General features: G+C 36.9%; 1 protein-coding gene across 1 annotated transcript in view; it reads right to left on the bottom strand.

Annotated features, from left to right (window-relative positions):
* LOC118452433 overlaps positions 1–3914 on the bottom strand; it is a 10500-nt gene extending 6586 nt beyond the window's left edge. Inside the window, exons 1-2 of the mRNA XM_035895664.1 lie at positions 3804–3914; positions 182–529 (exon numbers count right to left, since the gene is read on the bottom strand). Coding sequence (XP_035751557.1) covers positions 182–529; positions 3804–3855 — 400 coding nt within the window. The 5' untranslated portion in view covers positions 3856–3914. The remainder of the gene's footprint in view (positions 1–181; positions 530–3803) is intronic.
* Between the last annotated feature and the right edge of the window lie 11349 nt (positions 3915–15263).

Genomic DNA, 15263 nt, shown 5'->3' with positions numbered 1-15263 from the left:
CTGCCCAGCTGTATAAATCATTCAAACAAAAGGTGTGCCTTTCCTCCCCTACCCATACGACTGTAGACTGCTTTTCCCACCCTTCTTCCAGCAGTGGGAGAGAAGGCAGTAAGGCTGAAGGAAAATTTAATTCACCTTGTACACATCAAATCTCTTTCTGTCACTCCCAAATGCTCCTTACCATGCACTGTCAGCTTGGTGCCGTTTCCACATTTGCCCTGGATTTTCTGCGTTAACGTCACGTCGCAGAAATAGGAGTTACTGGCGGTCTGGTCAACGTTGCTCAGTTTTAAGATGGAAAAACCCCTGAGGGTGTTCTTTGTAATGTGTACCTGTGGCCTGCCTGCCCTGGGGCTTGCCTGGAGGCTCTGCTGGTTGTGGCAATCAGGGCCTTTCCTCCAGTACACAACTGGCTCCTCGTTCCCCTCACTGGGGTACTCAAATACACACAGCATCCACACTGTGGAGTTAAGGAACACGCTGGCATCTTCAGGGTATTGTACGACCGAAAGCTCTGGCCCACTGCTGGCTGTAAGATGTAAATAAAGGACATTCAAGTAAACAGAAGTATTCTCTCTTGGGAAAGGTTGTCTTGGCCAGCTGAATTCATGGGTGTAGCCAGTATCTGAATGTACAGAAAGGCACAGCTATAAGCACATATAGCAAAAGGTGGACAATAGTGATGCAAACAACAGTTTTACTACTGCCTTCCAAGAAACAAATGGTGCAGTCAACGTTCAAGACAGAGTTACGAAGACAGTCATTAACTATGCCTAAAAATCACGTATCATATAAGTTACATGTAGGGTATAAGAACTGCAAGCCCAGAAGGTGACAAGGTAGGAGTTGCAAACACAGGAATGGACTGGATTAAGTTGGCATACAGTCCCTATTATTCTGAAACTTTTGGGATGTCTTCGTAACAAAGCTTTGCTCTGGGAAACTTCAGACAGTATTTTCAACTTGTAAAAAGTTCTAGAAAAAACACACATACTTTTACAAACTTAAGATGTTGCTCTGCAAGTGTCTGCACTTCATCTAAATACTGTTTTTCCTATGTATACAATAGTTTCTGGCTCAAATTTTATTGTCTCCGTAAAAGTTTGTCAGATACGTTATTTGCACAATTAATGACTTGATAGTCATTGGGCATCTTAAAGTTTGTATGAAAATGAAGGATGACACTAAAACTCATTTTGGCAATAATTTACTGAAAAAGCTCTGAACATGCCTTTATTCTGATCACCGCACAAAACTGAAATGCTCTTTTCACAATTGCTGTATATGTGCATATGGAATTCTTAATGAAGTTTTACCAGGAAATGCATATTGTCAAGAGCACAGGCACAATTTACAGTATGAGATAGTTATGTCATTATTAAACTAATAAAGAGATGTGAAAAATCTATTTCTGTGCTGTGAATTTGAAGGAGATCTGGGGAAAAATGGCAGTTACAATTGTTCTGGAAATCAATATCACAAAAAAAAAAAAAGCGCACCAGAATTATATTAAAATAGGATTAGACCAAAGGAAACTAAAGATCATTATTACCTTCATTAAAAGTAATGTTAATGCTCTGTTAATTTTATCCTATTATCTTAATACATCATAATTTAAATATTTGCATGCCCTTTGTTATGGGCAAAAATACTGGAAAAGAAGGAAACGTGATTACGGCTAAACAGAGTAAAAATTTCAAATTAAATAAACACAGCAGTAATGAATACTTTAGGAAAAAAGAAATTTTATGCTTGTATTAAACTAAATACAAGGATTATTCAAGTTTACTCAGGCTCACTCCTTGGAATATTTTCTATGCAATCTCAAAACAATCTTCAATTTCCATAATTTTTCAGTTTTGGTAGTTTCTGACATCAGATCCCAGAGTCTTTGAGTTTTGTTTTTTTTTATTTATTTTTCAAGTAAAGCCATATATGGATACTATGTGTACATAAATTAACTGTGTACAGTTAATGCAGAAGGATGATGAATCCCTAGATGATGGATATTTTTGAGAGAAAATTATTTCTCATATATAAGCAACAATGAGCAATGTGACTGGGAGCATGCCTGAAGAAAAATCTATTACTGTGCTTTGAGCAGGTAAAAGGAAATAAAAAAGGGGGCTAAAAAAAAGCGCCATGAACAAGACAATACAACTCAAGAAACAAATCTGATATTAGTTGCATAGGATCCAGAAGGCTAAACTGATAACGCATTTAGACATACCCCCTCGCAGAGGCAATCGCTAGCCAGTGTAAAAGTTGGCAGGCTGCAACATCTGCATTTCCTCCCTCGCCACAGATCCTGGAGGTCACTGAAGTGTATTTTACTTAGGCAATCTTCAAGTGGCAAATATTTCAAAGGGGCTTTTCCAGAATGTGTAGTGATGAACTCTTACAATTTCTTGTGACTAACAGAATGATCCCCTGCTTGACACCTGTTTCAGGTCACATCTCACTCTTTTTAGCACCTTACATCACTGAACTTTATCTGCATTTGAGTTTTGAAATTTTAATTAATTAATAAATCACATGAGAATATTCTACTTTAAACTCAGTTATTTACATTTCAAATATCCACATTTAAATGCCTACACTTAACCATACTCTCCCTTTGTAGTCAATAAACAGAAATAGTAACTTAAAAGGCAACATTAATTTCATCCCACAATAAAGGTTTAAGAAGATAAAATGTTTTTTTTTTTTAACTATAAAAGCACCTATTTCTCACATAAAGTAATGAGTTCAGATAGAGACATTAAAAAATCTGTGAAATGAATTTTTTCTTTTCCATCTAAGGATATAAAACTAGGTTTCCATCACAAATGTTCTTGTATTTATGGAATTGCTTTCAAATAAAACAGTTTGTCTTTTGCATTTTACATCTGCCTTTTTATACAGAGTATAAAAAATGGGAAGTAATTAGTAAGAGCAGACAAGACATGATTTTAAACATATAAGAACAAATTAGTAAGATGTTTTAAAACAGCTGGTTCTTCCTCTCTTTATATAGTCATTCTTTTTAGACTTTTTGTCTTTTGAACACATATACTAAGAAATGACTGGGATGCACTTGAAAAGAGATTCCTGAAAGCTAACATGAAATGTGTTTTAAAATGGAAATAATCCAGAGGAGTTTCTGGGACACACCTTTCATTTGGGTGAAAAATAAATAACTTAAAAAATCAGTACATCACATTAGTAGCCATATTTCACCATCCTCAGAAAACCAGTCTCCCCTCATTCAATGAAGGAGAAGTAGTTAACTTTGTGAAGAGAAACAGATGGCTCATATCTGAAATATCTTTTGCGTTTTCATCAGGCTATGCAATTAAAAAAAATACCCAAATAACTTTTATGCTTTTTCTTTTTTTTATTGTTGTAAGTGAATACATACACTTTTAAAAGTACTCCAAGACCCAGTTTTATAAAAATCGTGAAATAAACTTAATATGTTGTCCAGTTGCCCTATTTATGAAAATATCAGTATAGATGCCTAACGTGCAAAAATGAACCCACATTTTTCTTATTTTTCAGGCAGACATAATTTTAATTTTGTGTCAGTCAAGTAAAATTTTAATTTCTATCTACTTTTTTAAGTACCTTTATACTTTTTTTTTTTTCTCATTTTTGCTTTCTTCCATAAAACGGCTTGAAGACTGTACAGAGTAAAACTGAGCAACTGACACTTTCATCTTGATTAAAAATTAGCAGTGCCTTCCTTGATCAGTTAGGGTTTGGAGAATTCTGGGGTAAAATAAAAAGAACGCCATACCACCACCCCATCCCCCCCCACTTACCTGCAAAGTGAGCAAAGTAAGATATTGTAATTAATATACCAAGCCACATCATTTTCTTGGGATTACTAACGCAGTGGTCTTAAAACCTCAGCCGAGACTAGTGACACCACAGCTTTCAGCAAGTTGAAAAGTAAATTAAAGCTCTGGTAAAAACATGTTTTTAACCTTGTTTCCAAGGGGAGGTTCTTGTGGTTTCATTCACTGTAACTGTTTCCCTTTTCTTATGATCACACATCCTGAACATTGAAATGCATCAACTTCTAATATAATCATTTTAAATTGAACTCCACTGGGACTATTTTTCCATTCACCTGGATGAAGATGACTTTAATAAGTATTGGTCCAATACCACAGGAATGGTTCAGAAGAAACATTATTTCTCTTTGCTGATATGATACTGGATGCCTAATTATCATCCTGCAGTCCAGGATACATGAACATCAGCTGCCCAAACCTGTAACATAGCAGAGGGCAATGGAGTAACCCTCCTTATACATACCTTTTGAATTTACAGGGGCCCATTAGATTAGTTAATGTCCTTGTAGCGTCTTGTGTAGACTATTAAATTTCATCCAGTGAAGTTACCCCTGGGGTTAACTAAAACTTGTTTTCATCCAGCTACAGTGCCCACAGTTTTGAATAAGAGATAACTTCCATGGAAATATCCAGGCTTGATCTGAAGGCTTTGAGAGAGAGCCTACCAACTGCATGTTTGGCTGCTGCGATGACTAGTCGCTGTCCCTGTGACTGTGAAAGGTTCTGTCTTCATTTGTATTCTGAGCTCTGTCTGCAGCTTCTCATCACTGGAACAGCTTTGACACCTCTCCTAGAGCACTTTAAAAAGGGAAAAAAAAAAAAAAAAAAAAAAGGAGGTGCTGAAGATGATACTTAACATTATATAGGATGCTCCCCTGATATTCTTTTTCAAAAAAACCCGAAATGCATGTGAGTCTCCTGCTGTAAGAAATCTCCATCCTGGAATAAGATATCTCATTCTTTTTCTTGTGACTGGTATGTTTTAAAGCTGGACTCCTTAAAACCCCTTTATCCAGGTTTAAAATCAGATTCCTGCTCTTCTGCCCCTGTGTCTTGTTTACAGATGCAAGGATATTCCTCCACAGAGTCCTACTGGGAGGTCACTGTCAGCTGATTATCTACCTGAAATGTTATGTATCTTTTCAGAGTCACTGCTTTCTAAAGGGGTACAGGTATATTGCACATTCCTTAAGTGGCATTAAGGCTACAACCAGACCCTCCAGCTTTCCAGTAGATGTTATTTAATGATGTCTCCTCAGTGATAACTTTTAGAGATGTTTGTTAAACTGATCTTAAATCACTGATTGTATACTCTAATAATTTTAATTATTTGCACTTATGTCTTAAAGAATTCCATTCTCTTAATTCACATTCATTCAAAGATACATCTCAGAAAAAAAAATGTGTTACCTCATTTTGTTAGCAGATAAACAGATGTATTTAATTATTGTTACCAATATGTGCATATAAGAATATCTAATTGGATATGATTCTTATTGGTCACATCTGATACTAATCAGGTTGAAGAGAGAAACAAAAGAAAAGTGCAAAACTTCACATTTCCTGTTTCTAGATAGTAACTCCTTAGATAACACTCTATTTTTACCTGTAACACTTGTGATATCTGTAACAACAGTGATAAAAGCCCTTTAAGATACTAACCTGAATAAGAAATAATTGATTCAAAGAAAACTGATCAAAGACAAGCCTAAGTCATTTAAGGACGCTGGTCTGGGATTCACACATGTGTGTGAGCAGTTATTAGTATCAGAACGAACAGGGAAGCTTGGGGTTTTTTTCCCTGAAAATTAATTTAGTTTATCAGATAGCGATAGAGTTATTCTATATTCTAATTCAGTATTTATCGTAGTATCTTCATCCAAGGAATTTGGCTCAGCTAAAGTTTAACCTGATTTTAATAATATGTAATTACAATCATGCTGAACTATATTACTAAGTAGATTTTTAGGCTGTAAATAAGCATAGGTTTATTTGTTGAGTATTCAGCAAACAGAAAGGCTTGCCTACAATTGTAACTAAGCCATTAAAAATTGCTATTTTAATTGCCTTGGAGTTTATGTGTTAATGTTATACAAGGTAAAAACTATATATTATCTTTCTAAAATATTAGAGAAAATTGCTAATGAGCTGAAATCCTGCCAGGAGCTTTGAGTTTCATCTAACCAAAATATTTATGTTCATACTTAATGATAAGCATGTGCTTAAGTCTTTTACTATTCATTAAAGGTGTTTGAAAAGAAGCTATGTCCCATAGGAGTGATGTGCATGTGGCACAAGCACTTTCATGAAAAGAAATCAGATTACTTTTTTACTGAGCTATGCAAGTGAAACTTGTGTCCAAGAAAACACGACAAAAGATTTGAAAGAATTTAAATAAGATGACATCTAAAAATGCTCTTTTATGCTTATGGCATAGAATAGGAACTATTAAAATGCCATTGCATAAGTGCTTTTATTCTCTAGCACTGGAGAGATATTAATCTTTAAGTATTTTATATTCTTCCTGTGCATGAAATGGCTGACAGAGAAGAATTTTAAGGTTTGAAATTTAAGACAAGTTAAGAACTGGACAATGACCTTCTAACTCTTAAAGAGAAGTGCATAACTTTGAGATACCTAAGGATTAGAGGATCGATGTGTAGATCTATTTCAGGACCATCTCAGGGTGATGAAAATAAGAATCAGCTCTACGAAAATATTAGGGAGGTACCAACGTATAAGTACAATTGCATTTAGATTTTCTGTCAGTCCTGTGTGATTTCTCATTACCAGCTTCAACTATAATTTCAGGGAATTTAGAAAATTGAGTCTGATTACCGGAAAAGTATCTTTTTCATTTTCTGCTGAATTAAGGATTAGATATGGGACAATACCTATTAAAAAGACCTTGATTCCAGCTAATTGTCCTTCCACAGGACTGGAAAAAAAGATGGATGGATTTAATGAATAGACTGTAGCTCCTCTGTTAGCAGGAGGAGCAGCATTAATAATTAGCAGCATTATTTTCCACTATGCTAAGACTTATGTGAGTGGTCAGAGGTAAGAATGTAACTGAATGGCTGCCTCACTGCTCTGTGGTTGCAACCTGGAGGAGTAGCATAGTTAAGTAGTGTCTAAATGAAAAAAAATACACAATCTGTTTTGAAAAGGTATAATGGTATCATCAAGAGATAAGAAAACAATTTTTGTGCTAATTTCCAAATGAAGCAATGAAAAAGGATACCAAGACAAAGGAAGAACCAAACAATCTCAGACAGTAATAACTCTTCACCAATCCTTATTTGGAGGTATTTTTCCATGAGAAGCAATTAAGTATTTTAAGAGGTCTGTAAAACTGGAGGTGAATGTGGCTGTGTGAAATGAAACAGTGCCTTATAGTTTGACAACTACCCTAAAATAGCTACTTTACAATATAGAACAGCTTAAAGTGGGTACTCCTTAGCATATCTTAAATAAGTATCACCACTTGCATTCTGTCTATTGTTTAAGTGTATTCATCATAAATTTGGAGTCCAACAAACCAGGCAAACACTATAAAAGCTTCCTGATGGTAAAGAACACCAGATCTCTGGAACAGCTTCTCTGGGAAGGCTGGAGACCTCTGAGAAAGAAGAGACAAGCATGTGTAAAGAATGACATGGATGTAGTGGATCCTGCACTGGCCAGTGATGGAGGACGTAATTTGTCGTTGGCTAATGCACATCACAGAATCACAGAATCACAGAATCGTAAGGGTTGGAAGGGACCTCAGGAGATCATCTAGTCCAACCCCCCTGCTAAAGCAGGCTCACCTAGAGCATGCTACACAGGACTTCATCCAGGCGGGCTTTGAATATCTCCAGAGAAGGAGACTCCACAACCTCCCTGGGCAGCCTGTTCCAGTGCTCTGCCACCCTCAGAATGAAGAAGTTCTTCCTCATATTCAACTGAAACCTCTCGTGTTTCAGTTTGCATCCATTGCCCCTAGTCCTGTCGCTGGACACCACTGCAAACAGACTGCTTCCGTCCTCTTGACTTCCGCCCTTAAGATATTTGTATGCGTTGATGAGATCCCCTCTCAGTCTTCTCTTCTTCAGGCTGAACAAGCCCAACTCTCTCAGCCTTTCCTCGTAGGGGAGATGCTCCAGTCCCTTTATCATTCTAGTAGCTCTCCTCTGGACTCTTTCTAGGAGTTCCTCGTCTTTCTTGAACTGGGGAGCCCAGAACTGGACACAGTACTCCAGGTGGGGTCTCACCAGGGCAGAGTAGAGGGGGAGGAGAACCTCCCTCGACCTGCTGGCCACACTCCTCTTAATACACCCCAGGATACCATTGGCCTTCTTGGCAACAAGGGCACATTGCTGGCTCATGGTCAGCTTATTGTCCACCAGGACTCCCAGGTCCCTCTCAGCAGAGCTGCTATCTAGCAGGTCATCCCCCAGCCTGTATTGGTGCATGGGGTTTGACCTCCCCAGGTGCAGCACTCGACACTTGCTCTTGTTGAAGAGCATAACCGCAGGATTTCTCCATCTTTTCTAATCAGATGTACAAGGTGTGAGAGGGTTGCCACAATAGCACAGAGTGAGAGAACCTACCTGACTGCCCAAGCTGCTTTATTTCTGGTGAATGTTCCTGAAAACTTCAGAGAAAATCTACAGATTCCACAGTTAATGCAGAGATGCTGGATATCTCTGTAATGATGCATTGGAGAAAGTTAAAGGCACTGCACAATCCTTTCTAATGATAACCAGAACAAAACAGCAGTAAAAATTAAGTTCAGAAGGGAAAAGCACATACTTTAACGGTACCCTACCTTTACAATTAGGAGAGAAATAGGATGAAATCACAGGTGAGATATGGGAAGAGTATGTAGTCTCATTTGACCAAACTTACAAGCTTAGTTTAATTATTTAGCAGTTCCTAATTCTTACAGCCAAGAGAGGACATTCCATTAATACCAGAACATTTACCATGTGTACATATTTCTTTCCTAAATGCTATTAATTGAAAGTGCCCTTAGTAATTTAAAATCTGGAGATGATAAACTTTATGCAGTGTTCCTTTCAATAAGCAGGTATGGATGGAGATGTCAACAGTGCATGTCAGTAGTAGATCTGCAGCTTGCAAATTTAAGTCAGAGCAAATTGTTTATGAAGTGAGCTGATTTCAGACCCCAGGATTGCTGTGTGTTGCTAATAAATAAAAAACCTAATTACTGTTTACACAAGATCATTGGAGGAAAATAGCTTTATCAGATTTTAAAAATAAATGTAATGCAATTAAGAAAACTGTGTGTTAATGAACATTACTGGGTGGCATCTTGGCTTCTGGTCTAATCAGAACACTTAGAGATGAGGAATTTGAGACTTTCCACACAGGGGAATCCGGAACCTGACAACAGTTCATTGCTTTCTGTGGACACATCTACACACAGTGCTGGTTTTTCCTCCGTGATGAAGCCTCCTCCACAGTCTGGAGACTTATTCCATATTCTCTGAGTAGGAGTGGAATAAGGTTGAGATTAAAACACCTGCATTTTGCTATCTATCTCCATGTGTCAGGAATGTTTGGGCTGCCACCATACTCAGTGGAAATGCAGTCAGTATATACAGTGGAGTCTATGAGACATTTCAGCTGACCAGCTGATAGCAGTCTACAGTATTTCGAAATGACTTACTCCTCCTTTCTTGAATCCACTGCAGAGAGATCCAAAATAGTAGTTAAATCCTTAACAAACCACCCAAACAGTGTAGTGGCACTAAACTTTAGCAAGCTGCATGAATCAAAATATAAACCAACATAGTGATCCAACATTCTGATCCTGGACATATCTAAAAGTGGTAATTCCATAGTGTCACTAATCATATAGAATCCTCTGAGATGCCATATATATAGAATGCCATGTAAAGACCCACCCCAATCCTTCACATGAGCTCAGAGGATTCTTAATGTACATGGTCAGCTCTGAACCGTCTCAAAAATTAAGTGTTGAACATATTTTTTCCTGATATTATACAGCACTTGTACAAAAAATGGAAAGCTGCAGTCCTTCCTCTGCTTATCAAGGTGAAAATTTTCATTTCACAAAGCCCCAGATCACAATACAAATCAAGATATTATGGAGTCAAAATACCCTTCCTTTGTCTGTCTTTCTCCATTGTCATTCCCTTCACTCTCTTCTGTATTGACAATGGAGACCACAATAAAGGTGGCCCTCTGACTTGGAAATATTATTTACCCTGTTAAACTGAGAACATTTTACTGCAATGTTTTTTTGCTGTCTACTGCTGTACCATAGAAGGGAAGCAGTTTATCAAATAGGCAGAAACCAACCTATTTTGGTCTTTATAGATTGGTATCAAACCTTTAAAATCCACCCAGAGATCTGAAGACAGCTAGTGCAAAGCACAAAATTATCATGTTATATGTTCCCACTGAGAAATCAATTCAATAAAGAAGCCACAGATTTTTATATTGGTTTTGGTTTCTAAGCTAGCCTGAGGTGTAATATAGGGTGCCCTGCAGTAAACACAAGTAAACCAATGAGACTATCTCTTTAGATAGGAATTATCATAATCAGCTGGTAGGACATTATCACATGGAAAACAAAACAAAAAAAGAAAAAGAAGAAAAAGAAACATACCTTCTCGTACATCTTGTTTGCACAATGATGATATAACTGTGATGTAAACTGATGTTACGGTGCCTGGAAATCTCACTGCTTGACTGTAAAAAAACTGGCATCCACACACTGCCGGAGAAATCTTCGCCTTGCCTTATGTTTTGAATCATCTACCCTACCAATTATATTGTGAATTTATTTGGACTGTGCTTCAGCTGCCCAGCTGTTCTTTTTTCATTGGTTAAGAGTGCAATAGCCATTGTAAGAGTCTCTCAGTCACCTGAATGCTTCCACCACAGTGAAAACTCTGGAGTAGATGCTCCTGCACCTCACAGTCCTGCTGGGCAGAGAAAAGACTAAGCCAGGTATAAGACAATCCTTACATAAGGTACAAAAGAATTTTTTGTCAGAACTATCCTTTAAAACCTCAATCAGAAAAGATGAGACCTTTTAAAGAGTAGCTCTGTTCACTGCCAAGTCAACAGGTCTTTGTTCAGTCTCATAGCAAAAGTAAGTAACACACTTACTTACTCAGCCTAACATAAGTAAGTGTTCTTCATCTGTTGGCAGGAAGAGCAAAAAAATGATGAGATCTTTCTACACGGTACATCAGTTTCAATTTGAGAAATATTCACTATTTTTGAAGCAATTCCTTTGACAGAATCTGATCATTTCCACCTTTTAAGAAAGAACTTCACGAACAACTTGAGGTGCAGGATGTAAGTCTGAAATACAACTCTGTACCTTGAAGTATAGGTAGTTTCTCTAGCGCTTATGTCAGAGTTGGTATTGAACAAGACAGACAATTTCTCCAACTGAGAAAGCACTGTGTTAATGACCTTCAATCCCACTCACATTATCACAATATTTAGACACCGCTTGGATATCAACCCATAGACTTTTGTCTCTACAGAAACTATATTTTATGCATGGAAATAGAAAACTCAAAGAGGGAAGATAGAGGAAGGAAATGTTAAGGGAAGATGAGAAAGAGGAAGAGAGCATCCTAAAGATAAATGTAAAAACACTAACTTATTTACATATCTTTAGATTAGTGGTCCCCAACCTACAGCTCCCAGACAGAACGTTTCCTGTAAGACTCTGATGTTCTTCACAGCTGCACAAATGAAATTGCCTGATAAGGATCGTTTTACCATATGAGATTGAAGGCTCCAACTCCTAATAATAGTTTTGCAATCAATAATGAAAAATTAATTGCGAAGTTAATATTATTTTGATCCTGTATTGTGATTTATCTATAAAACAGTAATCTAGATTGTCAGAAAATATTTTCTATTAGATGGAGGTCCCAAAATGTAATTCTAACATTTTAATAAATATCCACATTTCATTTTTTGCCTGAGGCTTATTGTAATTCATAGAACTTTTTTTTCTCCTTTCAGAGCTGTTGATCTGATGAAGAAAAAATGCTTTGTATCATAAGGAAATGAAGAAGAAAAATGGCTGGCTTTTGAGAATTTGGAACTCCAGATTCTACTATTAAAAAATGAGCTTTTAAAAAATTACTTTAATGAGAGCCCTCAGGGCACTGTATTTCCCTCAGTGTAAAACTTCAGATGCTGTCCAAATATCTGGAAAGTAGAGCTCATGGCAGTACATTTTTGCCAATTCCTTTGAGATAATCAATTGATCCATAAATTGAAAAAACACCCACCAACCCACCTTGAATAACGGAGAAAAACTTAAGCAAGAGTGGGATTATATTGGCAGGGTGATATACAGAAGCTTATACTATCATAGCCAGCCTTCATCTTTTCCTTTAATAGGTTTATCAAGACTCAAGTGGTAGCAACCTTCCACCTTTGTCCAACATTAAATGACTTTCTAAGAGTAAGGGCCTGAAGGCCAGCATGGCTTTTTTTACGAACCGAGCATATTTGTTCTCAGCCAGCAAAAATCCCAGGTGGATAACAATGAAGCAACTAAAGTGCTGTTTTCTATCCCTGTGAAGAAGCCAGCAAGGGTGTTAATTCAAATTCTCACATGCATATGAGATTAAACTGCAAAGTAGTTGGTTCTTACATTAAAAAGCAAATGTCAAACTGAAACAGTGAAAATGCTGTGCGTGTTAAAATACCAATAGTGACTGGTGAGATAAAACTTCCTCTTTTTAATTTGGTACTTTTTTGTTTTAAAGGCTAGAAAAAAAAACACAGAAAAAACTAATGCTTTCTATTGCTAGTCTAATGGGCTTTTTTTCCCTTTGATGTTAAAACAGAAATTTAAAAAAAGATAAATACATAAAGCATACTCCAAAGAGCAGTACCATTAGAACTGATACCATGAGATCCATAGGGAAACATTTTTATTGGTTGATGTAATCTTTTCCTTTAACATAACATTTAATCCTCTCCTCCTGCAAACAGAAAATATCCAGGAGACTTCTTGCATTTTTGTAAAGTGTTGCCTTTTTTTTTTTTTAATTCATAGCTCAATAATAAATTATTTTATCTATCTGTTTTGGTTGTAGCAACAGTTTTCCTTCCTTCCTTCCTTCCTTCTTTCCTTCCTTCCTTCCTTCCTTCCTTCCTTCTTCACAATTCCTTTTTAATCTCTGGGAATTTTCTATGTAAACAGTTCTCACTCTGAGTAAATGTTCAATTTGCAATTAGGCTCAATATCACCAATATCATGTAGTTACCTAAAAGCAAAGTTTAAGTACATGACTCAAAGAGAAAGCTTATAAAAATGAACTTGCTTAGTTCCTGAATGACTGTTGAAAGCCAAGAATTGTGGCTTGACTCTTCAATTTCTGATGCTACATGGTCTTTCTAAACTAAGTTTCTTTCTTTGTAAGTGAAAACCCGTGAGGGCCCCATGCAATCCGAGAGCAATGTGGACCAATGTGACTGAGTTCAGCAGAAGCACCCACCACAACTTTCATTCAGTAACACAGCCGGCAAAAGGGAAGGTGCTGCAAGCCACTGTGTTGTAACAGGGAGATGCTGGAAGGTCTGCAGCAGAATAGAGGGAGCAGGGCTCCAGGTTTCAGTCTGAAGGTGCTTCACTGTAACTGAAGATCTGGCCATACACAACTCCCTGTTCTGGCTAACTGAAGCTAAATTTGGAACTGCATGAGCCAATAAATGTTTTTCACTGAAAAAAATAGTAAAATAAAATGCTGAAAGCAAGGCAAAACAAAGTCATTTTCTATCTCCATTAAACTCACAATGCTGTTAACTGTTCTGAACGGTATTTTTTGTTGGAAATAGGGACCTCTTTAGAATGCCTGCAAGTGTCTGGTTATCGGACTGTATCGTGAGCTTATGGCAACAAAACTAAACAAAAAAGAAAGTGTCCTATTTCTTCCCATTCTGTAACGTTTCCATCCACCAGAAATTTGAAGGCCCAATGTGATATTGGCTTGTTGTGGAGGAGGCAAACAGTCTCATAGTCAGATCTGGTACAGCTTTTGAGCCTTTGAGGCCAGCCATACTGTAGTCCTAAAGGGGTGAACCTGAAAAGAAAAAGTAATGCATTGATTTTACATGTCTGTCATACATTTTCCACTAGTAGGAAATCACTGACGGCCTCAGCCTTTCTCTTTGTGCTTTGGAAGCTAAAGCACAGATTCTTCTGATGTTTGCAAATCCTGCTTTTGCAAAGGAAGTTTGGGCATTATTGACATTGTCTTCAACAGCATTTAATAATGGATGGCCCCTGACCAATTCAATGGCAAGTAAGGTAATCGTGTGAGGGATGACTGAGGAAGCTGGGAAAGATAAATGTAGACAACCTTTCACTTCTGTTTCCCTCCTCTTTTTCCATCGTGTCCTGTTTGAGCAGTTGAATGTGGAAGAATTATGGAATTGCACATAGTTCTCTTATTCTGATCTCTTACATCATTAGCTTTTTAATTATACTGATTTTTGAAAATATAAACAAACCTAGTATTAAAGCCATGTAATTTCAGTTTATGTTTTTAGGCATAGCACATTATGTTGTTATTAAAATGTATCCAGTTCTGTCACCTCTACCATATTTAGATTACGATACGCACATTGCAGTGCTTACTTTGCTTTTACTTATCACATATTTTAAATTAGATCTAGAGGCATATACTTACTAAAACTTCAAATTTTATTACTGTTGCTTTAATCACATCTATATTATAGAAATGTGGATAGTTATCTGGCATTCTACAGGTTTCTAAGGTTTTCAGGCCAGCAACTAGTATTTACTCATACAGTGTAAAAGAGAAACACTTTTTTTCACTCTTGATACTTTGTCTTGTTAGTGTTATGATGGCATCTGAAGGTCATGGGTAGCCTCTGCTAGAACAAAGCTTTACAGGTAGTCAGGGGAAAACAGGCTAAGTCTGGCTTTTCCAAAAGGCTGTGCTCTAAGAGGCCTGATACTGTCTATTAAGTCTATTATCTATCTATCTATTTAAAACTGGCAGTTTCTCTGTTTCTTTTTCTTTCTTTTTTTTTTTTTTTTTTGTGGGATGGGAAGAGAGTGTTAAATCAGCAAGTGTAAGACTAGGAAGTTTAAAACTGTGAGCATTACAGTTAAATTGTAATGTTTAAGCTCCCAAAAGAGCATTCCTGAGTGCTGCAGGGACTGTATTTAAGAAATGTCTAATTACTTAGAGTAGTAAAGAGGAAACAGTAAAAAAAAGATATCTATGCTGTAAGATAGAGCACTGAAGATAACAGAAAAGGTCATTACTTTTAGTAAGTTATAAATAACAGGACTGACAGGAAATTCTTAAAAGTCTTCAGTTGATAGTCGTGAGTCCATAGTACTTTATCACTGTGATGATAAACAAAACAGAGTTT

This window comes from Egretta garzetta, unplaced genomic scaffold (genome assembly GCF_000687185.1).
Source record: "Egretta garzetta isolate BGI_Z169 unplaced genomic scaffold, ASM68718v1 scaffold125, whole genome shotgun sequence".
Classification (NCBI taxonomy): Eukaryota; Metazoa; Chordata; class Aves; order Pelecaniformes; family Ardeidae; genus Egretta; species Egretta garzetta.
The sequence above is the reverse complement of the archived record's forward strand: the minus strand, read 5'-3'. Positions and strand labels throughout refer to the sequence as shown.